The sequence below is a fragment of the Anser cygnoides genome, chromosome 1 (genome assembly GCF_040182565.1).
Source record: "Anser cygnoides isolate HZ-2024a breed goose chromosome 1, Taihu_goose_T2T_genome, whole genome shotgun sequence".
In the NCBI taxonomy this organism is placed as follows: domain Eukaryota; kingdom Metazoa; phylum Chordata; class Aves; order Anseriformes; family Anatidae; genus Anser; species Anser cygnoides.
Window position 1 is genome coordinate 143492786 of NC_089873.1, and position 25576 is coordinate 143518361.

The 25576-nt window shown below is 38.5% G+C and overlaps 1 protein-coding gene across 1 annotated transcript; it reads left to right on the top strand.

Moving 5' to 3' along the window:
• Positions 1-24676, top strand: LOC106041672 (interleukin-1 receptor type 1-like). Its single transcript, XM_013190243.3, has 13 exons — positions 1-133; positions 1292-1401; positions 4222-4303; positions 5602-5668; positions 7231-7462; positions 9526-9715; positions 11628-11802; positions 12826-12891; positions 15413-15533; positions 16420-16565; positions 18204-18347; positions 19392-19556; positions 20637-24676. The coding sequence occupies exons 3-13, from the start codon at positions 4301-4303 to the stop codon at positions 20993-20995; spliced, it is 1668 nt and encodes a 555-aa protein (XP_013045697.3). The 5' UTR covers positions 1-133; positions 1292-1401; positions 4222-4300; the 3' UTR covers positions 20996-24676.
• The last annotated feature ends 900 nt before the right edge of the window (positions 24677-25576 follow it).

Sequence of the window (25576 nt, forward strand, 5' to 3'; positions counted from 1 at the left end):
GCGGTGCAGGCCGAGGGGCGGCCCCGGGGAGGGGCGAGTCCCCGGCGCGGCTCGGCGGCCGAGGCGGAGCCTGCTGCTCGCCCGCTATGTGGCGGGGTCGGGGCGGCCGCCGAGGCTCGGGGAGCAGACGGAGGTGAGGAAGGGCGGCGGGCGGCGGGGCTCGGGGGGCCGCCTCGGACTGAGGCGCGGAGGGGAGGGCGGCAAGGGCCCTGCGCTGCGGGCCGCGCGGGGGCGCGGCCATTTTCCCCCCGCGGCAGCGAGGGGCAGCGGGGGCCGGGCGGCCGCTGGGTCGCAGCGTGCGCGGCACCGAGCAGCCTCGTTGGGAGGCGTTTTCCTCTGGCGTGCCCCTGTGCTTCTTCACCGCGTGTCCCACTGCACAAGAGCAGGTAGGAAAGGCTGCAGGGAAGCGAGAAGCGTAGGAGCGCCGAGCGTGCCACGTTTTAAGGCTTATAACAGGAAGCAGGACAAAGCTTTTCGTAAATCTCCTTGACCTGGTAAAACACCACAGCAACTGTTTATTGCACAACCCTGATCAAACAAGGACTTTTTTTTTTTTTTTTTTTTTAACTGTTAGTTACGATGACAAGAGCAGGCTTTGGGCAAAAGCACTGCCCTGGTAGAGCTGCCTGCGGATCTCCCTGCAGCAGCCGTAGGGGCTGGGATGGTTGCAACCAAGGCATTGCACGACAGCTCTCGATGGAGCGAAAGCTCGATAGGAGTGGGTCGTCACCCAACAGCTACCGAGTTGAATCACGATTCAAGTTTTCAAGTTTCCAGAAGCAGCTCTTAACTCTGGGGAATTTCGCCAGGGATGTCAGGAAAACGCTGGATGCGTTTTGTTTTTGTTCCTCATAAGCTTGGTAACTTCGGTCTTGTTTGACTTGGACTCCTTGTATGTGCTTAGACTCTCAAAAACAGTTCCTAAACGAACACTTGTCTTTCATACCGATTGTGAAATTGGAATGCTTTGAAAGCTGGGGAACTGACTTAAAACTCTTGCACAAATGTTTAATAACACAAAATCCTTAACTTAGATCCTTTAAGTTAATCCTCAAGTGAGAAATACTTTCTGGTTTTGGTAAACATTTGATTTTATTTTTTTTCCCTGAGAATAATGCATTAATTTTTATATTTTTTTTTTGCATCACTGTGTTTTTTATACTTACAGTTTTATCTACGTGAGCCCTCCAGGTCCTTTTAAATGGCTCTGTTTTTTGAAAATGATGGTGAAAAAGTAATAATTTACTTTCGATTTAAGTAACAACTTTTTCATATTACTTTATACTGACAGGTATCAGGAGTTGAAATGACATAGAAAACTGCTACAAGCTCTGACTACAAAATGAGCTTCTTCAACTTGATGCTGAAAGGAGGAACTGGGTTTGATTTATTTAAATACTGGTAAGTTCACTTCCTTGAAGGTGTCATGGATGCTCTCATTGTCTCCAGTTTGATGTGAGGTGGAAATTTGTGGATAGGTATCTTTTCATTTTGCTGGCATCCATGGCTAGTTACCTACATCTACAGCTATCCATCTGTCTGTCTGGACATCCATCCATCTCTCTCTCTCTCTTCCCCCTCTCCCTGTGCTTTGATGAAAGGTGAGGCGGTATCTGTAACAAAACATTTAGCTCAGAATCTAGGTATATGGTTGCTAACACTTTTTCTCAAAGCTGAACTGGATATGGTCAGCTACATCTGGCTCATATATTGAGCACGTTAGACAGGAAAGTTGGGACCTCAGGTAGAGTAGACGGGAAACAAAGTACGACTGGTAGAAAGTCTGTTTTGCTTTGCTTTGCTTAAAAAAGCCTAATGACAGGAGTAAACACACCAAGGAAGAAGGTGTGAGCTGTATGAATTGTTGTGGGGGGTCTTGTCTTGGTGGTTGTATTTTGCAACAAGTACATTTCTTTTGTTTGTTTTTGTTGTCCCCCCCCCCCCTTCCCGTTTCAGTTAAACTTTAATAAAAATTTTAGTTAAACATAAAAAGTTGACTCATATGTCAACGTGCTTACAAAATCGGGGCACTTTATATCTCAAGTTGCACTTCAAGCATAATTTTTGTTTTTTTCTTTATGGCTTAGAGACTAAGGATCTGTTGGTCCCCTAATAGAAACAAGTGCCTGTAGGTAGTGATCAATATTGAAAATCACTTAAATAAATTAATAGCAAAGTGCTGATAAACAATTGAAGGATCTAGATGCTTTCTAAGCTATTATCCTGAATGATTTGTCATTGTGTTGGCCTTTACAAGAATCAGTCATGTCCATGTATTTGTAAATTATTTACAAGTAAAATCATTTAAAAAGTTGAAGACAGAAAATTTTGAAAAGAAAGCTACGGTTATGCCTTTTTCACAGCTTCCTGAAGGACAAGTTTGCTTAGGGGCCAAATATGTCTTTAAAAGCTGTTTTTACCGTGTTTAAAGTTGGCAGTATGCCTAAGGCAAGTAAAAGGGCAAGTTCTGTGATGACAGGCATCTTTCGATGAACAAAAAGTCAGTATCTTAAATCAGGTCAACATATTTTCTATTTCTGTTTTCAAGATGTTAATTTTAAAAATTTGAAGAAGTAGTAAGTCATATTTCAGCTACGGGAAGGTAAATATTAGGAAAGTAACTTGGAAATCAAAACTTTTCTTTTTTTAGTAGATCAAACCACAGATATGATTGGTAGGTGGGTGGTTTGGTTTTTTCTTTTTTCGAAAAGATTTCGCATACAAAAATTTTTCCTTTGAGCTCAGCAAGCTTTGAGCTGAAATAGTTTTTCAAACTAAGTATGTAGACAGTGTCATCAGTGAAGTTGCTGTTCTCTCTACATAAGTGAGACTTTTTGAGCCTCTGTAGCTGTGTCATAGGGGCATCTCATACTGCTGTGACTGAGGTAGAAGGCAGTATAAGGCTAGTCACTAGGTATGTGAACAAACATCTGTGTTTTAAACAAAGTTTCACATTTATGGAGTCTGAATAATGTTTCGCTGTATATTCTTCTTAAGAAAGAATGCTTGTAAGAACCTTTTGTGTCACTTGAAACCAGAATAAAAATGCTCTGCATATTCTCAGATATTGCAAATACAAAAGCTGGAGGCTTCTTCCCTTCTTTCCAGAGTTTCCAGGTTTTATCATTGCAGTATTTGAACTAGGGGGAAAGAAGCTTGTAAACAATAGAACTTTTCCTAAAAAGTTGAGCTTTATCATACACTATTAGAAAGACATCCACCCTTGGTATTTGAAGCTAGTAATGAGTGCAAAATGTAAAGTTTAACCTGTTAGATTGCTTACTTATTTTTGCCCTAAATTTAGGCATCGTTTACTTAGAGTAGTCAGCTCAGTCTTACAAAGTGGTTACTTATGTCTGGCTTTGTTGATTGCTTTGACATGTGTAATGTCGTCTTTTTGACAGAAACAATATTTTTCAAATCTCTAGAGTTCTTGGTCAGTCTTCGCTGCAAGTTTTGTTATTCCGCTTTTGTTTTAAGTAGTGTCTCCAGTGTAGGCACAATTATGCTCTTGCTTTTACATTTAGGATGACTGTTGAAAAAAATTATCTTTGTGTTAGCATGACTATTTTGGTTAGTTGGGTTTTCAACCAAGTGATTGTCCCCCTGTACTTGGCTCTGGTGAGGCTGCATCTCAAATTGTGTGTTCATTTTTGAGCCCCTCAGTGCAAGAAGGACATTGAGGTGCTGGAGCGTGTCCAGAGAAGGGCTACGAAGCTGGTGAAGGGCCTGGAACACTAGTCCTATGAGGAGCGGCTGAAGGAACTGGGGATTTTTTAGGCTGGAGAAGAGGAGGCTCAGGGGAGACGTTATTGCTCTCTACAGGTACCTTAAAGGAGTCTACAGTGAGGTGGGGATTGTGCTCTTCTCCCAATCACCAAGTGATAAGACAAGGGGAAATGGCCTCAAGTTGTACCATAAGAGGTTTAGGTTGGATTTTAAGAGAAATTTCTTTACTGAAAAGATTGTTAGGTATTGGAATAGGCTGTCCAGGGAAGTGGTTGAGTCACCATCCCTGGAGGTCTTCAATAAACGTGTAGATTTAGAACTTAGTAGCATGGTATAGTGAAGAACTTCAGTACTAGGTTAAAGGTTGAACTAGATGAACTAGATCAGTTTTCCAAAGAACTAGATCTTTTCCAAACTGAAAAATTCTATGATTCTATTGTCCAAATAATCTGTTTTGTACAATCACTTTTTCCCTTTTCATTTTTTTTACAGGTAAACTGGAATGTCAAGAATGATGATCAACTCTGACAAGTTACAGGAAAAACACTTACAAGGCAACTAAATAAAGGCTATGGTATGAATGCTTTGTCAGATAAACAGATAAACTGTTGTTTCAAATCCAGTAAATACTTGGAAGCTTTTATATTCCAATGTTGAACTCGGTTCTGTGTGTCCGTTCCTTCTGCCCTGACGCCTCCATATGTGCAAAGTTTCAAAAGAAGTAGCTGGTGGGGCCTATACGTTGCTGTGTGAACTATATTGGATATAAAAGTAATTCAGGGCCATGGGTGTTTTTCAGGGAATACATGCTCTTCTTCCAAGCCATTTCTAGCTGATTAGAGTACTAGCACCTGTGGTCATTGCATTTGCAATGATTGTTACATGGGAAAGCAGATTGCTTTAGTGCAATCTGGAGTAGCACACAGAATAGTCACGTAGGAAAGGCAAGACAGTTAAGTGCAGACCTTAACCTACAAAGAACTGCCAGAAAGGAAAGGGGTCAAGTGTTTTCCCGCTGGCTGTCAGTGCATGGCTTGGGAGGGGCTCTGATGACTTCTTGCCAAGGAAAAAGCAGGTCCGTCTGAGAGAGGGCTTGGTTAAGATGCAGAGATTTTGTGGAAACCAGCTGTGGGCTATGAGGGCAGTGGTTTTCTGTTCAGTCGTGTATGTGTTAGAGAAACCTGTGAAGAAGACCTGAGGTGTGAAGTGCAACTACAGTTCTAGGAGGCTTTGCTGTTTTGTGTCTGACCACAGCAATTCACATCACCCACGGTTTCCACATATGTTTGTCTGAAAATGTTGTCACCGTTAGACACGAATTTAAGTGCCTGCCAGATCACCTTAGAGTTACAGTACGTTTGTCCTCCAGCAAAGAGCTACAAGTTCATCAGCTGTTAAAAGCAGTGCTGCCTCAATGGTAGGAGCACCGTTTGCAGGATGAAACCTCATGTCTCTCTGCAATTGTGTCTTTCGTAAATGTGGAGAGAGGAGCAGCTTAGTCAAGCTTGGTATCAAAATTATATAGTATAACTTAAATGTTAGCTGTATGCTAGCATAATTTCATCCATGTTAAAGTTGTTTTTGGGTTTAGCTAGGCTGGCAAAAGAAAAATACACGTTATGCAAGAGTTCTTCCAGAAGAAAATTGGAAAAGTTCCAATGGAAAGCTGAAAACTGAGCAGCCTTCTGTGGGCCCCAACTTTGGTGGTGGCCAAAATCTTCAAAGGCTGGGGTTAAACTGCCAAACCGAGTTTTCCCTCCCCACGATGACTAATGCTTTTCCTAAATTTTTAAGGAGTAACGCAGGGTGCAGAGGACAGTGCAGCTTGGAATGCTCATACCACATTAATGGAAAATATTTTTTTCTTTGCAGCAAAAGATGACATCAACATTTTTGCTTATTGGTCATGTAATTCTACTGATACCCTTGTTCAGTGCTGGTAAGTTAAATACGTTGTTGAAATTACCATTTTAAAAAAGAGACAAGTTGTGCATGTCTAGTCGAAAAGAGTTACTGAGAGAAAATAGTGGATTCAAAGTGTTAAAGATATTCTGAATGCCGCGTTTTAGATTGAAGTTGCACTGGGCATGGGAAGGACAGGTTGACATAAATAGTTTTAAATCTAGTCACATAAATTTAGGGTACTGAGGCTTTGAATAACCACTCCCTAATTCCTTTAAAGAAAGTGTAAAGAGATTGGCTTCCTTGACTACAAGTGAGCTGTTAAATGCCTTCTTTAAGAGATGTGCTGTTTCTCTAGTCCTGAAAACAGAAAGGTAGAGGCCAGTTTCCTTTGCAATTAATTAGTAATATTTTTAATGATAGATCTAAGTTTTCAGTAGAGTTTAGGCTACATAATTTAACGGTATTTACCATGCTGTTCTTAGAATAAGCAGGAAAATATTAACGGATCTTAATTAGTTTAAGCTCTATAGGGAACTATTTCAAAATTTTAGATTAGGTGACAGGATGGTGGTAGGGGTGGAAAGGTTACTGAAGACGTATTTTGAAATTCAGTACGTTAGCTTTGAATTTTATGGTCATTCAGCAAAATGTGCAAAATAAGATATTTTTCATACAAATTCAGTGTTGCATATGTATGCAAATGTTTGGAAGCTTTTAAAATCTGTTTTATGGCCAAGTGGCCTACTCTGTTTGTGATAAACTGGTATTTTCAAAGTAATTTCGGCCTGTAGGCTTGAGTTCTTAATGACTTCTTGCAGTATCTGTCCGTCTTTCCTCTCGTATTTTTTGCCTGATGTTTAAAAATCCCTTGCTAGGATGCATGATTCTGTCATGTAAACTTGTTCCATGCCTGTAATTAAAAAAAATGCTCTTTATGCTCACCTTTTATGTGATGATCACAGTAGCATTTTATCATTTAAAAGGTGGTACTATTGGTAGAGGAGAAAAATTGCAAATACATTAAGGAAATAACACGTTATAGTCAAGATTTCCTACTCTAAGTACTGCATCTCTTCAAATTTAAGTTACATTATGTGTTGGTTCACAGTCTTTTTTGGTGGGTTGAGGTCTTGATCTAATTCCACGCAGTCATGTGCTTCAGGTCAAACACGTCCACCCCCCCAAATTTGTTTTTGGCACTACAGTTGGAGTAGTGTGTGCTGCTACTGTTTTCAGTATGCTTTTGATAGATGGTATCTACATTAAGAATATGGTAATTCTTCATAAGTGCTAGCATGCTGAAATAGGTAGGATGTGAAAGATGTCATGGTTTGCAGTGATGCTATTGCTGACTACTTCAATAGGGAGAAGTTATGACTTAAGCTTTGTGAAGTATGTGTTTATTCAACCAGAGGGTGCTAAACAGACAAGAAGCAGTAATCTTGTAATATTTTAATGATAAATAGTTACAGACAGTCTACTTCCTAATTCTTTTTAACTTTGAATTGATATTAATACTTCTTAAAACAACAACAACAAAAAAAAAACATTAAAAACGCTAATAACCATTTTCTCTCTCTTTTTTTTTTTTTATAGAAGAGTGCATTATTTGTGATTACTTTGTGCTTGTTGGAGAGCCTACAGCTATCAGTTGCCCAATAATAACATTGCCAGCGCTTTACTCTGATTACAATGTGACATGGTATAAAAATGGTAGTAATACACCCATAAGCACAGAGAGACATGCCAGGATCCATGTGCGAAAGGGTTTGCTTTGGTTCATTCCTGCAACGCTGGAAGATTCTGGACTTTATGAATGTGAAGTAAGGTAAGGAAAGGAGGAGGGAAACAACTGAATTACTAGTACTTACAGTGGAGTAACATCTGTAGGACTTGGGTGTACAGGATTTTTTGTTTTAGGTAGAAACCTTAGATCAGTTAAAAGCACTGTTTTGACTGTGCCTTTTTTTTTTTTTTTTTTTACTTAGTGCACTTTTTTTTATCCCACGTGTGTAGAATTTAGCATTGCAAAAGTGGTTCATATAGAAAACTTATGTTAAAGCTCAATAATATTAACAATATTATTGTTAATGGGTGTGGGGTGTCTTGTTAGTTTTGAATGAAGGTCACTGAAAAAAGTCTTAACTCCATCAGTGTTTCCTGTGTTCAGATGGCTGCTTGATAGTGACACATCAGAATAACACTTTGATTTCTTCATTGAGTGTGGTTAAATATAAGAAGGATCTAAGTAGAGAGAGTTCTCTTTATGTTACAGAGGATCAACAAATACAGACTTTCTGGAGAGCTTTACAACTTTTTGGGAATCCTTTGGGAAATTTACAAATCAAGATGCTGTAAACCATTCTTATATGTCTTATTATAAAACATTACAAAGCATTACTGGTTAAAAATGGGAATGCATATGAAGAGCAAAGCAATGTGCTAGACAGCTTTAAAGACTGAGAGTACTGTGTCTCCAGCACTGTTCAGAAGATCTAAGTGCATGGAGAAGAAACGAGAATCTTTTCAGCTTTTTGGCATCTTCAAGCTCTTGTTATATTTAGAGCTCAGATTTTTGCACTGGAATTTACTGCTTCAGGTGCTCAAATCTTACAATGGCTGAAATTCAGTGTGTGCTGAACAGGAAATTGATGCCAGGAAGGCGCATAAAATTTTTGTTGTTGATGTCGTGGTCTTGCCACATCATGCTGAGAACAACTAACACAGGCTTTTTGGGTGACCCAAAATTTGTTTTAGTAGGGTGTAGTTAGGTGTACTACTGTGCATACAGCACACCAGTTATGTTGAAGGAATTTGGATTGTGTGTAGTAACAGTAATCTGCAAGAACCTCCAGTGTAGGCACAGGTCATAAGCTGTTGCAGCTTCTTACTTCAGAGTCAGTAATGAATCCCAAATTGAAAGAGGGAAGAAATGCAACCCCTTCAAAGCTAACTAGTTAAATAATAAACATTGTTTTAGTTTAGACACTCTTGCTTTGTCTTCTCTTGGGCACCTTACCTCTGAAGTCTTGCTTGCACAACGTCAGCATGCCAAAAAGCATATACTAAAGTTCCGTTGCATTAACCAGGCTATATTTTGTGCATCAGGCACTTAAGCCTTAATTATAGCATTTGTCAAGGTGCAGCAAACAAAAGTTGTAGCCAGTTATGTCAAAACATACAGTTGACTTCTCTGGAAACCTCTCTCCTAACAGAGCACTGAGAAATGAAGAGTAAACAAGAAGTAATGAGTATTCCTTTATTTCTGGCTTATACTTCTGCTTTCTAGTGCTGTATCTTCTGGAGAGCTGCTATACCACAGGTTGTTCTCTGTTTCCTGTAAGCTCTCAGTCTGAAGTAGTTTCACACCGGTGTTTCGTCTTGGTGTACACGGTATTCAAAAGCTTTGTCTCTCTTCTGCAAAAAGTTAAGCCTTCTTTTCTTAAAGTGTCCCTTCAAGGACACAGCCTTCCTTCATAGGAAGCCTTTCTTCATAGGAGAGGTGCTCCAGCCCTCTGATCATCATTGTAGCCCTCCTCTAGACTTGCTCTAACAGGTCCACATCTTTCTTGTGCTGGGGGCCCCAAACCTGAACACAGTACTCCAGTAAGTAAGATAAGTCCTGAATTCCCCTCCGGTGCTTCCAGAGCAGAGCAGATTCCACTTCTATTCACAACATCAGAGCTTATCCCGATCTCTCATGGTTGGAATGGGGAGTGAGGAGCTGAGAGTGGTGTTTAAGAGCTAAGGAGACAGTAGCAGGGGTGGTAGGAGAAAGGCTGGTGGAAATATTGAAGTCCCTGTAACTCCTGAAATCTCCTCTCTATAAACTCCCTGAGCTGCTGAGACCTTGTTGTTAGTGACCTGACTTGTCTGCTCTTCTCGTTACAGGGGTCTTAATCGCTCTAACCAGAAAACTATAAATTTAAAGGTTTTTAAGAACGATAATGGTTTGTGTTTTAATGGGAAAATGAAGTATGACCAAGTGGTGAACAGCGCAAATATTGGAAATATTATATGCCCTGATCTAGAGAATTTTAAAGATGAAGACAATGTTAAGCCCGAAGTACACTGGTATAAGGTATTGTACATAAATATTTCAGATATAGAACATAGAAAATATTCTATTTAAAATACGTTATGATGTAATTGTGAACAGCAGCTTTTGGAAGGAAAGTTTATTCACTGTGAGGTTTGAGTATGGCATCTATGTTGCCATACTCTTGGGAAGATGTGAGGAGGTATGAGAGATATTTAAAACAAAACAACAAAAAAAACAATACTGTGTCCACTTTGACTCTGAAAGAACTTGCAGTCTAAAAAATGTGTTGCTTTTGTTTGTTGATTTGTGAAGTGTCCAGTTTATATAGGTGATAAGTTTGCAGGTAAAGTATGGAGGCAGTAAGTTCAAAAACTTGTGTTTCCTTAAATATAAGGCTCCGCATAGCTATTTCTATTTCTCAGAATATTAGGCTTGTCTTAGCTGTTGATTATGGTGCAGCATTCATATGCCTCTTGCTCTGATTCTGGCAAAATACTCTGTAGCCTATTCAAGCTTGGAACAGTTTTGTTTTGTTTTTTTTTCTATGCTGAGGTAAAATTCTAAGGCAGTTCAGCTCTTAATTCTGTTGTTGGTCTTAAAGCACCTATATGGGCCTGTATGTTATATCTGAAATAAGATGCACAAATGTAGCACCAAGGTTCTTTTTGAGATGATGTGGCTGTAAACTGCTTATAGGTCAGAGAAGAGAAAGGATATATATTTTTTTTTCTGCTTTTGCATTGCCGCAGATGTGATAATACACCCAACAGCATGAGTCACTGCTACAACAGCTCAGTTTCAGGGAAGTAGAAATGTAGAAACGCACAGGCTCACATAATGGTTGAGGGTGAAAGGACCTCTGGAGATCATCTGGTCCGACACCCCTGCTCAGACAGGGTCACCTAGAGCACCTTGCACAGGGTGACATCCAGGTGGGTTTTGAATATCCCCAGAGAAGGAGACTCCACAGCCACTCTGGGCAACCTGTTCCAGCGCTCTGTCACCTGTACAGTAAAGAAGTTTCTCCTTGTATTAAAATGGAACTTCCTATGTTAGTTCGTGCCTGTTGCTGGAACCACCGAAAAGAGCTTGGCTCTATCATCTTGACACCCTCCCTTAAGATATTTAGACACGTTGATAAAATCCCCTCTCAGCCTTATATTCTCGAGGCTGAACAGTCCCGGCTCGCTCAGCCTCTCCTTGTAAGAGAAATTCCCTAGTCCCCTCACCATCTCCGTTGCCCTTTGCTGGACTTCCTCCAGTACGTCCAGGCCCCTCTGAGGCCCCAGGCACAGCCCTCCGGGGTATCAGGGAGTCCTCCCAGCTTTGTGCCACCAGCAAACTTGCTGAGGGTGCTCTGTCCCTTCATCCAGGTCACTGATGCGTAAGTTGAACAAGACTGGGCCCAGTCCTGACCCCTGGGGACACCTCCAGCTGCAGGCCTCCAGCTGGACTGCTGATCACTCCAACACCGCTGATCACAACCTCCTGAGCTCTGCCATCCAGCCAGCTCCCAATCCACCTCACTGGCCCCTCATCTATCCCACACTTGCTGAGCTTGCCTAGGAGAATGTTGTGGGAGACAGTCTCAAAGGCCTCCACTGCAGGTGTAAAAAACTTCTGGTACACCTGGGGTTATCTATTTAACTCAAGATATTAAATGAAGGCAGTGAACTAAAAGACTACCTTTGAAAACTTAAAGAATTGGCTGCAGTGATATTTAAAAGGTGCAAATGCAGCAAGACCTCTTTGGGCTTCGTGTTGGAGCACAGTGACGCTTATATATGACCCACATTGTGGTTTAGAAAAAAAAAAAAAGACAACTTAATTTTCAATAAAAATAGCAAGATGCTGATTTTTATTTATTTTTAATAATCAGTAGAGTTCATTAATGGGCTTAATTATAAGATGATTAGTTCCCCTAACTCACAGGTACTTTTGATATATCTAGGAGTGTAAGCCTGGATTTCTAGAAGACAAGCGATTTATGTTGGCAGAGGGTGAAAATGCTGTCCTGATTCACAATGTATCTGTACAAGACAAAGGAAACTACACATGCCGTATGGTATATACATACATGGGAAAACAATACAATGTTTCACGAACCATGAGTCTAGTGGTTAAAGGTGAGTTCACAGAGGTGGTTTTCTGTTTTTTTCCTCTACTATTGTTATTTGTATGCAAGCATAAGCAGTCTGGCATGATAACTTTCAGCTCTGTGAAAACAGAGCTCCAGATTATCTTTAAATCATTTTTTTTCCCTAAAAAGCTACAATTAAAGTACAACAATGCATATTGCTTACCCTTGAGCGTTGCTTCAGAGGAAGAACTGTCATAGGGAAATGAGAAATGTGGGGTTAGAAATCAGAAGAAAGCAGTGGTTATGGGAGTGTTGGTTTGTTTTTGCAAAAAACATGTAAATAACCATTAAAACAAAAACAAACAGAAAGATTTTATTTATTTATTTATTTATTTTGCTGAGACCATCACAGCAGAACTCCTGCTGGCACTATTGGTCAACTTGTCTCTGTAGACAGCATTAATAACGACCTGAGCGCTACCACGGCTATAGTCCTTTTGGAAAGGAGGTAAAGTGGAGGTAAAGGTTGGAGGTAAAGTGTCCATCTTCTTAGATTAAATCAACATTCTTAGTTTAGATAGGTGACACAAGAACAGTGGCTTGTTAGCAGTGAGTTTATGTATCATGCAGAATGATAAAATTCTAGCCCAGTTTGTGCATTCTTGACAACTCTTTTACTTAAATAGATGTTCACCTGATGTAGGAGGTCACTGAGGTAATTTCTCTTTCCCTTCCTTATCCATCTCTTCAACAGTTCATTGCGCTTATTTGCTTGTGTTTCTGTTATCTGGTTTTGTATTATTCTACATCAACTGCCAGTAAGTCTGAGACTTTTTTTTTTAAATGTTTTAAAGATAAGCTAAAATTTCCTGCTGTCTTGGAAGCTAAAATTTGGATGAGTACAGTAAATTTCATTAGAGATTTTTTTCCATTGGAATTTTGAAACTGGTAGTTCATAATGGTGCTGCATTAGTACCAAAAAATAAAATGAAATCATTGTAAAAGTGTTGGTTGAAGTAAGTCATGGAACTCATTGTCCAAAGATTTCATTTTTCTTTCTTTCTGTTAGAAAGCCCACTGCAGATGAGACCAGAGTTTATTTATCCAAGGAACAATACAATTGAAGTGGAGCTTGGTAAGTAGTGACTATTTAAGAAATCATTAAAACTTAGAAAGTCTGGGAGTTTATTTGTTTTACTGAAATAACACGTTAACAATTCCAGTGATTTCAGCAAGACTGGTACTTAGGCATCTGGATTGAGGTTATCTGGAACACAGATGATAGAACATGATTCTCCCAAGTAATTTGCAGGGAGAATAACTGTGTGCACCTAAGATTGGAGTTTCTTGACCAGCAATGTCATATGTTGGGTGCATCTATTTTTTGTTTATTGCCATATGCCCTTTGTACCATTTCTCACTGCCTGTGTCTTGACATATGTACAGTATCATTGGGAATACAGCTACAAGTATGCAACATCTTAGGATAGTTACCAGTTGACTGGCTTAGTAGTTTTTCTCTTCCTCTGTGTTTCCTGTCTCCCTTCCCTCTCCAAAAAATTGATTTTTATTCCTTCTTCTAGGGCATTAAACGGTTTCAAATACCATTTTGTACCAAGTAGAACTGTTTCAAACTAAGTCTTTGATTTAAAAAAGGCTTTAACTGATCTTGGAGAAGTGTGAGTGGCTATTTACTACAATTTCCTAGTGCAGAGAGATCTGAGATGTCTTGTACTGTTTTGAGTAAACAACTATTAGCAGTTAGGGCATTAAAGAAGCTCAGAGGAAAGGTCATGTTGGGGCTTTAGCTCCACATGGAAACTGAGCCTGTAGCACTGTGGATTATTCTTATGTAAATCACAGCTACTTCTGCTGCTGCTTTTACTGGCGTTGAGTTTACAACTTCATGTGAAACATCTTGTCCTGCTCAACTTCTGACTTTGAGCACATGGTAGTAAACTAAAGTGAACAATACTGAGATACTGGGTAGTTTGTTTCCTTGCTTGTTTTTTTTTCTCCATTTTTTTTTCCTTCTTTTTTCCTTTTCTTTTTTGACTTCTACAACTTGTGAAAGATATATTGTTCTAAAGTTGCCAGATTCTGGTGAGGATGAGATTTTGATCAGAATAAAGAACAAGCTTTAATAGGAGTTATTTTCCTTCAAAGTTTGGAAGGTTTTATTTTAAACAATGAAGTTTACAGAAGTGGGAAAATTCAGGACCTGATACAAATAGTATTATTTTATAGACTTACAGTGCTGTGGTCTTCAGATGATCATTTAATTCTCTTGGAAATAGTTAGAAATGGTTCAACAGCCTCCTCTCTTCTGGTAATTACAGCTTCTCTGGTTTTGTTGGAAATACATGTCTGAAAAGCTCTATTTGTGCTCTAATAAGGAAAAGCACTATATGTGCTGCTAATAGGAAATTTATTTGCCAGATCTTAGGCTGAAATAGGGATACTTGCCACCATCTTTTTATAAACTCATACAGCCCTCATCTTTTTATGAAAACTTACCTTTCCTTTGCAATTGTAACTGTGGAAGAAATACAGTAATATCATGGTAGTGTTTCCGTGTACTGAATCTTGCAGCCACTCAAATGTCATGTAAATCTCATCCCAAATTCTTACTGGTAAATTAATTACGACTTCCCATATAATTCAGAAAAAATCTTGCCAGTGCAACCACTACTCAGGAGTCGGAAGTGCCTAGGACCTTAAGAAGCATTTTCATTTACTGTATGCATCCTTTAGGATTTTCTTTCTCCTTTGATCGTACTTGCTGAGAAAATGGAGAATAAAGTAACTAGCAGTCCAGGGCCTGCGTGTGGTCCCTCAGCCTGTATTAGGATTTGTTATGGGACAATTTGTTTAGATTCCTTGATATTTTAAATGAACAGTTGATCCACATTTGTTATGGCTTGAATACTGTTGATTATAACTTGCTGTCATATTATTGTTCATTTTAGCTGGTCTAAGGTACCCAAATCCAGCTTTAAGTACCTCACAGATCCTAAGAAAGCAGTCACACATGAGACTAAAGGGAGACACTTACACATGGGTATCTGCATATGAGGTAGGTAGGGGCTTCAACTCATGTTATTATTAATAGGACCTCAATTCAGTTGCCTAAACATAGATGTCTAGTGCTGTTTTGGATGAACTGGCTGCTCTAGATACGCAGATTTTCTGAAGATCTGGAGGCCTATTTGCCAGCTCCCTACAGATGTCTGGGTTTCTGGAGAACATCTCAGATGTCACCATACTATGTATAGGCAACTGATTTGGGCCCTGGAGATCTGTCAGTAATAGTCAGTGGAGTCCAGAGAGCCATTCAGATATAAGACCCAGGTGTCTATTTTAATATGAGCAGAATCCAGTGGAGGTGTGAACTCCTTTATAGCTTAGACATCTAGTTCACATGTAGACATGAACATTCAGTTACCTACATTTAGGGTGGGATTCACATCCAGATTGGAGACACCCAGTTGTGGAGTAGAAATGGATGAGTTTAATGGACTCTGCTTTTCATAAGGTAGGTGGGTTTTTTCTTATCCCTCCTTTTCCCAGTTGTTCACTTGATCCTGGTCACTTGATCCTGCTTCTGTTACAAGAGTTTCAATTGCTGTATTTAAATGGTTTGTTTTGTTTTGTAGGCTCTCACGTAGTCATGGAATGCAATGTATCCTCTGGCATAAATAGCTTGATTCCATACTGGGAAGTTAACAATGAATATGTTGATGACTTTGATAGCAGCTACAGGGAACAGTTTTATGAGTAAGTATCTTTATACATTGAACTGTAAGTGCATTTCTAGGTGATGTAACCTGCAGTTACTTGCAATGAATTCACTGTAAAGTTGACTAGTAGTCAATGGCAGTGGTCATTGAAAGACTGCTTAAAAGTGCATCAAGTACATTATATTCTTACTGCTTGATTTTTAAAAATAAATAATTTATTATAAATACTGATGCATGAATACATGGTACAAATGGAATGAAGCAGCCATACACACGTTTTTAGAATGCTATTATAAAACATATCATATTTAAGCCTTACATATACATTTGTTTTTATGAAATTCTTTTGTTAATAGACTACATCTTCCCCTCCATCATTAATATGGGAAGGGTAGATTGTTCCAAGGCAAAAAAAAAAAAAAAAAAAAAAATGCCCTGTTGAAGTACAGATGTGGCTGTTAATTTCAAAGAACACAAAGGAGAAGCTCTTGTTGTAGAACATCTCTTTTCCAAGAGAGCAGGACCTTTGTTACTCTGTGGTGATTGGTCTGTGCTACTGTAGAGTGTGGATGTATTGATGCTTTCAAATTATAGCAACCACTGCTATTAATTATAATCCTTAAAACTTATCACAAAGAAGTATGTGGGGGGGAAAGTGTGACAGGATTTTCAGCTTATCAGTTCAGACTCATGCAGAAGCATTGTTGTTTCGACCAAGTGCCATCATCAGTTAAAAAAAAAAAAAAAAAGTCTGGGGCTACATTGCAAACTGCTTTCTTTTCTACAAACCTCTTAGGTTTGTAGAGGTCAAAAATGAATGTTCATGTATTTGCAAATAGTGTTTAACATGAGATAGATTCAGCAAAGATTCCAGTTTCTATACTGATATTTCTTTTTTTATTTTAATCCTTTTTTAATGGCAGAAAGGGGATGCCTCATGGAATTACTGTAGCTGGAACAAAATTTAACATTTCAAAAGTGAAAGTAAAGGATTATGCCTATAAATTTTTCTGTCATTTCATATATGAGTCTCAACAATTTACATCATACATCAAATTGGAACGCCCAGGTAAAATATCAAATCTTGATAAAAATTGTGATCAATGATGCCTACTTTCCAATTAGTTTGACACCACACTACTTGCAGCTAAAACTGTGTTTCTTAGCAAAATTAAAGGGAGTAGCACTTTGAATTTGCTTTGCCTTCTCTTGTTAGGTGTTTTAGCAAGCATTAATGAAATACTTAAATACATTGGAGCAAATATTAGGCCTTGGTGGAATTCTGTGCTTCATTTTGCACACTTGCAAAGAAGCATGTGGATCAGAGGAGATCATGTGTGTAGAAAAGAGGAGTGGAAATCGCCAGTTCTCTTAAAGAGCTGAGGGGAGACATAACCAAGTATGGAACAGTGTGTCAAAAGCAACTGAACATACATGCGCTACCTGATTGTCCTGTCCTGCAGTAACAAATAATGGGCTCAGATTGCCAGGAGAAAAAAAATAATCTGTTTAGATAGTAGGAAAAGCTCTTAACGATGATGAAGTGAAACAGTGAAATAGATTGCTTGGAAGGTCAGGGAGTTTCCATTACTGATGCATATGCTTTGTTACCACCTTCTAGATAGGCTCAGGAATGTTGGTTGGGAGCATCCAGCTACTTGTTGAATACCCCTGTCCTGTGCTCAGAGACAGGGTAATTTTGACCTGGCACTGGCTAGTCTGAAATGTCTCTTTTTGGTAGATGAACCTTCAATTAAACGTAAAATGAGCTTGTAAAAACTCAGATGCAAGGTTCAAGAAATTCGTTCTTTGTAGTCAAGAACAGATACACAGAAAAGCAAACCATTAGATTTTTTTAAGTGTCCATTTTTATTTTTTTGTTTTTTAATATAGCTACAGAATATTCCCTGGTCTCTTAAGTGACAAAGCCGATTTTATTGATTGCGAGCCAGTCCTTTGACAGGTGTCACTTTCAAATTTACATTTAGCTGGCCACATTGTAAACAGATAACTGACTGAAAGTGGATGCCAGCCCTATCTTGCTACAAAACTATAAACAAATTATTTGCTTACTGTAAATAAAGGCCTTCACAATGATTGACAGGGTAGGAATTAACCTCAGACATTCTTAAATGCATGAACTAAAAATTGCAGTCTGTGGAGTCATTTGTAGGCTTTAATCTATTTATTTAATCTGTTTTTTAATCTATTAAGGACAACAAATTAGTTGGTTCAGTGGTGGGTCTTTGAAGAGGCTTGACACAATGAAAAGCTTTTTGGTCTGTGGAGAACAGCGTGGTCAGAAAGTCATCTCCTCTCCTCTGACTTTCTTGTTTTCTGACTGATCAAATTTTGTATGAGAATTCTCTGGGCTATACATTAATATTAATATATATTATATACTATATAATCTTAATTTACATATATAATATTAATATTTTGGTGCTTTGGCTGAAGAGTAGCCTCTCTTGTCTCATTGTTAAGGTAGTCTGAAATATAAAAGCACACTTGTCAAATAACAGTATTTGTAGAAAGAATACAAGGAAAACTTTCAGTCCTGTCATTCATTACATCTTTTTTTTTTTTTTTTTAATCCTTTAATGACTAAATATTTGAGGGGAAAACTGCCAGTTTTTAACATCTCGTCTTATTTCTTATCTATAACTATATTTTTGTGTCTCCCCTTTTATTCCACTTTCTACTGCAGCTCAGAACATCCAGGGTTACTTGATTGGAGGAGGAGTTTCTTTGGTATTTTTAGTGTTTGTTACACTCATTATCTACAAGATCTTCAAAATTGATATTGTGCTTTGGTATCGGAACTCGTGCCATCCTTTCGTGGGTGAAAAAGGTATGCTTATGTTGCAGTAAGGTGTACTTCGAGTGTGCTGTGTGTTGTAATGAGCAGATTGTCTCCATCTTCTCTTGCAAAGCAATGAGTTAACCTCACTGGAGCATGATTGGTCTTGTTTGGGATTTTTGAAAATATAACACATTTTTAGGATGTATAGAACTAGTTCAGATGACAAAAATATCTACGGGGGAAAATCAGCAACTTTTCAAGAATCCAGTTCTATCATTCCTTTTCTTAAAGACCCAATTCAGTGGTTTGAATGCTGTTCGGGCCGCAGCTCTTCAGATATCATTTAATTAGTATTCTTACAAAAAGCAGTAATACAATGGAATTGCCCCTCACTCCGAATGAACCAGGACAAATTTCACTTTATTTTTTTTCCTATTTGAAGACATTTCTAGTTAGTGTATTTTCTGTAAAATCCTGGCATTCAGAATAATGTTGACTGGTGCATCTATAAGAGCAGCATGTTTAAATATGAGTCATTCCAAAACATTTGAGAGGAGATATGTGGCTAGAGAAAGAGGAAATATCTACTGGAAGCAGTTGTTCTGTTGGATTTCTGTGAAGCCTTTTAAGTTTGGTCTTTCTGGAAAGCTGGTTCCAAAATACGTAATGTGCTTCTGATCGTGAAATTTGCCAAATATTTTGTTTTGTTTTCATGTCTAAGTGATTGTTGTGTTACGAAACTTCAGGTTACAAAAATAATCTAGGTATGTGGCTGCTGGGTTTCTTAAGGATTCACTTGTTCTCCTGGAACAGCTATTTTCTAGACAATTCACTGGTAACGCATATATATATTTAATTCAGGGTTGAATAAAGAATACTTAAACTATCTAATTTTGCAAGTTTCTTGCCTATTCAGATCCAGTGTGCTGAATCTTAAAGGCCTGATTCTACAAATACGTCAGGCTTGATATAATTATGCATGCTTAGATAATAGTGGTATTAGAACCCAAAGTAATGCTTCAAGTGGAGTGGGATAGTGTTTAGGAATGTTCTTCTGTTTATGTCTTTAGGTTACATTTTTATATTTTTTAGCTTCAGATGGGAAGATCTATGATGCCTACGTTCTGTATCCAAAGAACAGAGAGAATTGCTTGTACTCATCAGATATTTTTGCTCTGAAGATACTGCCAGAGGTCTTAGAAAGACAGTGTGGATATAACCTCTTTATATTTGGGAGGAATGATTTAGCAGGAGAAGGTAAGCTATCTAAAGACAAATTAGACTTGAGTTTTCTTATTAGCAGCTGAAGTGAGCTGCAACTATAACTCAGGAAAAGATCAAACAGGTGTGGTACTAAATACCTTTCACCATCTAAAGAGCTCTGATTTTCGTTTTCTCTGTGAGGAATGAGGCATTACAGCACTGGATGCTCCCTTAGAGATAGTCTGTGAGTTTGTTTATCTCAGCCTTTCCCTCATCATTACTTAGGTCTTAGAGACTTTTTGTTGTTGTTGTTAATGTCTGGCTACTCTAGACATCTGAAGATGGAATGATACTGAGGGGAAGAAGAGTTGAAATAGTGTTTGTGAATGATGACTAATGGCAGGAAGCATGTGGGTGAAAAGATATGAAAAGAACCTATTGCTTTGAGGTACCATTTAGCAGGAGAACTTCTGAACTGTATCATTTTTATTTGCTCCAAGGATTGCTGTCAAAACACAGAGGGATGCAGTAAAGAGTGCAGATTTTCAGACACTGCAAGTGAAGAAAAATGAAAACAAAGCAATCTGAATTTATCAGGAAAGATTGTCTGAATCCAAGAGTACTTTTCCTTAGTGAAAGTTCTTACAAAGCATCGCCTTACAAGGCTTTAAAATCCTTATGGAGGTTTCCTTTGTGTGTATATGCACACCAAATTTCAATTTCTAGCACCTGACGCTGAAAATTGCAAAGTCCGTCCCACTGACTGCTTATGTGAGATGAAATGAAGAAACTCTTGTGAATCTTTTGCAATTTCACCTGTGGTAATAATAAAATGACATCAATGAGATAAGTAGTAGAAAGTTGGTAGCTCTTCTCTGTTTATGCAATACAAATACTTATGTTTTCATGTGGTCAGTATATGTTTTCATGTGGTCAGAGTGTTGCGTTAGCCAAATCTCCACTTGTCAGCTAACCCACAGTAACGGCTTGGATGCTCTTATCCTGTCCCTATTTGTGAGGTAAAGGGAGGCTCAAATACCAAACAGTGAATGAAGCAGTTGCAACACATGAGTAACAAAAAATAACCCCCTGAGAAACAGCCTGATTTTTTTTTCACAATTTTTCTCTCTACAGCTGTCATCAGTATTGCAGATGAAAAAATCCGTCAAAGTAGAAGAGTGATAGTTATTTTAGTACCAGAACCATCATGTTACAGTATTCTAGAAGACGCGTCTGAAAAGCATCTAGCCATGTATAATGCTCTTATCCAGGATGGTATTAAAGTAATTCTGATTGAACTCGAAAAAATACAAGATTATACTAACATGCCAGAATCCATCAAATATATTAAGCAAAAGTATGGGGCTATCCGATGGAAAGGTGACTTCTCAGAAAGGTCTCGTTCAGCAAGTACCAAATTCTGGAAAAAAGTACGTTACCACATGCCGTCCAGAAAACGTGGATCTTCATCAGGATTTCACTTGTTACCATAAAATACCAATTCTTCCTAAATAACAGCAGAAAAACGACAATCACTGCCGAAGTTCATTATAATTATTGATGGATGAATTGAAGGTCATATGTATCTGTTTTGTACAGACAATCTCATCCAGATTTTCTGGATCGAAGGTACTACAACTTTGTCTACAGATGTGAATCACACTTTCTTCTGGCCAAATCAATAGAATGTCTTGAAATACCATCAGCAGCACACTGATGACATGGAAGCCATATAGGAAGTACATAAAGATATAGAGAATACATGCTCTTTCAAGAGAGTTGCACTGTGATTTGTTGGAATATTTTTGACTTTAAAAATGGAAGGGGGAAAAAAGAGAACTTCTTTCCATCAGTTTAAGGTTGAATATGAAGGGAACTGTATTAATTATAATTGTGATGTTATGTAATGGGTTTGGTTGATGCCAGTAAATGTTTGTGCTTTTTTTTTAATGAAATGACATGAATCTTATTTGTTACAAGTTTGTTATTTGCTGCTTTGTTCAATTTGCTCAAAGATAATTCCATCTGTGTTAGTGCGTCAGTGTGGTATCATCCAAGAGAAAAGGTAAGAGACAATCCCAACCTCCCAAAAATACTATTCAACTTGGCAAAGCATAGATTCTCTTACCTGATCTTTTTTACGTTTTAAAGAACTGCGTGGTTTTCAGTCACTTATCCCACGCAGACATCATAAAATAATATTATATTGCTGTACCAGGTCATAAAAATCTTAAATCTCCAGAGGACTTATTTTCCAGTTATGTGGTGTAATATGTTCTTATTAGCCATGTGGAGCAATGAGCTCATGACACATTCTCTCATGCAGAGTGCAGGATGGTTGGCTTCATCCCCCTCAGGGAGCAGAGGGCTTCAGGGCACAGGCAACACAGCTGGGCAGTTTTCATGGGATGCCATTGGTGAAAGAGAGCAGGTCTCCCCTCCTGTTCCCAGCCAGGGTGCTGGCTTTAGCATTTGTCACCTCTGAAAACTGAAGCTGCCTGAACGGACTAACATGGCAGAAATTCTTTTCCTTGTAGCTTTCTCCCAGGTCAGTGAGTTGATCTGGTTCCTAAAGGGGTCTAAGTGCAATGGCAGAAGTAAAGGGATAGTGTGGTCATGCTTTTTGGCTCCATGTGCATTTAGAAAATAGAGCTAAAATAATGTTGCTCAGTACTTAGAGAATGAGAGAGATGGCCTGTGTTATTGCCTGTAGCTGCTTGCTTTTCTTTTTTTCCCCTCTCCATTGACGTTGTAACGAATCTAAGATGACTGGGCACCTAATTTGGCTGGGGTTAGGTGAACTTACGCTAGAGTAGCAACTTTTGTGCAGCTGTTTGGGAAAGGAATTTGTTAAAACTTACTGCGGACGTCAAATGCTTTTCCTTTCCCTCATTTTTATTTTTTTTAGCAGTATTGTGTACAACACAATTTTGTTACCTCTGAAGCTAAGATGCGTATAGACAGTGATGTAGTTCGTAATAATAAATTCTCTTGCAGGGAATTGATTGTTAAGAAGTTATCAAATCTCTTTAAAATCATGTTTATAGTTATGAATTTTACAGGAATGAGAGATGTGAGAGCTAAATCACGTGTGCTTTTCAGTCTGTGCTCAAAAGTTTACATTTTTAAGTTGAGATTTGTTTTTGTATGGAAGCTTCAGCGTGTGTCTGTTACAAGTGGGTTGTGTGCTCAGAGTATAAGGCATATTTGGTTCTCCTGAACAACATAGACAATTTCAGAGTTTGATGAATTGTATATTAATCTGGAAACTAATGCATGGTTCAAGTTAGTTTACACAGGCATTGCTTTGCTTCTGTGGCTAGTGATTTTTGCCTTTTTTTTTTTTAATAGTGTTTGGGGAAGATAAATATTGCACCATTTTTTGTGATTTTTAAAATGTAGGTTTAGTGAACAATTGACTGCATTCCCAAGGAAGAAATATGACAACTCTGCTAATTGTGCAGTAGTAGGAAAAAGGCAAAAGGTTTGTTACTTATTTTGAAGTGAAGTCTTGGCTTACGTGGCAGTTGCAAAGCATGCAGGTAGGCACAGGTAAAGGCAGAGACCTATGGTGATTTTTCTTGATACAAGTCACGATAACAAGATATTTCTAACTCTAGCTTTTCCATATGTTAAATTAAATTTAGCTGTGTTGGGGGGGGAAGCTGTGTGTACTAACTCCTCTGTGATTGTTTGCTCCAGCGTTAATAATTATCCTACTACAGACATTCAAGAGAAGACTTCTGAGTAGATTGTGATTATTTATTTGTAGCAAGAGTTTCAGATCTGCCTTTAATTGCTGCTTGCAGCACCTTTTGTTCTCCTCCAACTCAAATTTCAGCAAATCTTTTCTCATGCAACTCCCTTACCACAGAACAACTAGCTTACTACTGTGTCAAATTCCAGTGCTTTCCAAGCTGTACTTGAAGGTCTTAGCTGTACTTAGCTGTACTGCTAATACAGTATTAGGCAGAAATTTTGTCTTTGAGTTGATCCTTTGGTATCATTTGTTCATCTGAAAAAAATAATGCTCTGCATCATTCGGAATTCTTCTGCTCTTTGAAGACTGCTTCCTTCATTTTGGCACTACAGTATTTATTGGCTTTTTCTTCTTTCATGGCTTTTCTTCCCTCCATTCTCGACCAAAAGAAACTGATAATATGAGGTGCCATCCCACGGAACTGCCTAGTGACCATGGGATGCTGTGACTCTTGTTCTGCCTCACTGGTGACAAAACCAATGGAAATAGCTTCCTCTCCCACCTGAAGTTATTTGGTTACCTCCGTGTGTGCTGGAAATTTGAAACTCTGCTTCTGGGGGACAGTGCCTTCTGAGCTTCAAGCTTTGTGTGTTGAGTGTGTGTCTGACCAGACTGGCGTAAGAATCTCTTCACAGGAATGGAAAAATGTGCGTTTGAAATGTCAAGATATCTCCAACTTTGAGGATAATGGAATGTTTTATAGATGAATGTCATGTATGTACAGACCAATGAATATGCTTATCTTCTGTTCTCATTCTATGTTTTGTACAAGACAAAAAAGTCAGGGAAGAAACACTTTCGGTCATCAAGTGCCACATTCACTTAGCTGTTGCACTCAATCTCGTTTTCAATATGGTGTGTGTTTGGTGACAGCCTGTTGGGGAGAGGGTAAAAGAGCCTTGAGATCCATCCCAAGTTACTGAGAACCATCTGGGAAAGGTGAATGTGCGAATTGTTGTGGTTCACATTGACAGAAGAATTCAGTGGGACAGAAGCTGTGTGGTTTGGTTTTGGAACTCTTGTCAGAAGATTCCTTTATCAAATGTGAAGACTAGACACTGGAAGTATTGTATTTATACCCTGAGGACTAGGGCATAATATTGACTTTGCATTTCCACCTTGACAGTTTGTGGTTTGCAGGCCAGCCAACAGAGCTCCAGCAACCTCTGGCCTCCTGAATTTCTATTTTTGTTTTTGCTGTCTGGAATAGATTGTATGAAAAACTGCTACTTGTTATACCTACCTTGGGTGGAAAGTTATTTTACTGAGCCAAAATACTGTTTGTTTGTTGTTTTTTTTTGATATTTGTTTCTGTTGCTATATTTATATGACTGCTGAAGTTTTCCTGTGTGTTATGTAAAGACACTTTGAAGAGAGGTCCATTTTTAATTCAATAAAACACTACATAATTTTTTCTTTCAGCGTTGCTTTTTTCTCCTCATTCCTCCACTGAAGCACGCTGTGAATGAAGAACGGCAAACAGCTGTCTTGGTTTGAAGGTGTATTGAACAAGATGGCTTTTACTAGCTCTCCACTCAAGCTACTTTTCCCAGAATTGGGAGTGGAGGGGAGAGGGTCTCACTAACATGGGTTTAATCTGGTCTCAGTACAACATTAGCGTGAACCACCTCACCCTGGTCATATGTAATTCTTTCTCATTCTCACTACTCTGAAGTTCTATTTCACTAGTCATTTTTACAGCTAAAAATTTCTTATTAAACGTTTTAATTTACCTTATAAAACTAAAACTCCACCTGCCTTTTGCCAGTGCTAATGGTTGTGAACTTGAAAACAGGTCTTTGTTTACCAGTCAGTCCCATGGCCCATTTCTCTAGTGTTTTTCTTGTCAACACAGTTTCCCCCAGGTGAGTTTTAAGCATTACAAACCTGCAGGTAAAGAGAGAGAAAGTAAATTTGTTGGAGGGATGAAAACTGATGAATCATTTCCTGTGAGGGGAAAAAAAAAGACAGGTTTTGTCATAAAAAGTGCTAAAAGTGTTCCTGTTTTTTTTTTTTTTTTAATTTTTATTAGAAACTAGATGGTTTTTTTAGAAATACAGATTACTTCCTATGCTTTACTGGTGAATAATTTGCAAGATGTTTAATTACCACACCTGTAAGTCCAGAAAAAATCCTGTACAATGGATGTAAATGCTAAGTGAGTTGCTCAGTGTTAAAATCAAAAGTAGGATTGATTGTCCAGTAAAATGGAATTACACATTGTCAACACTGAAAGCACATTTAGGCAGCCTTGATGTTCTTAGTTACCTGATTTTTGGATAAACAGTACTAAACCAGACTGTTTCTTGCAGCT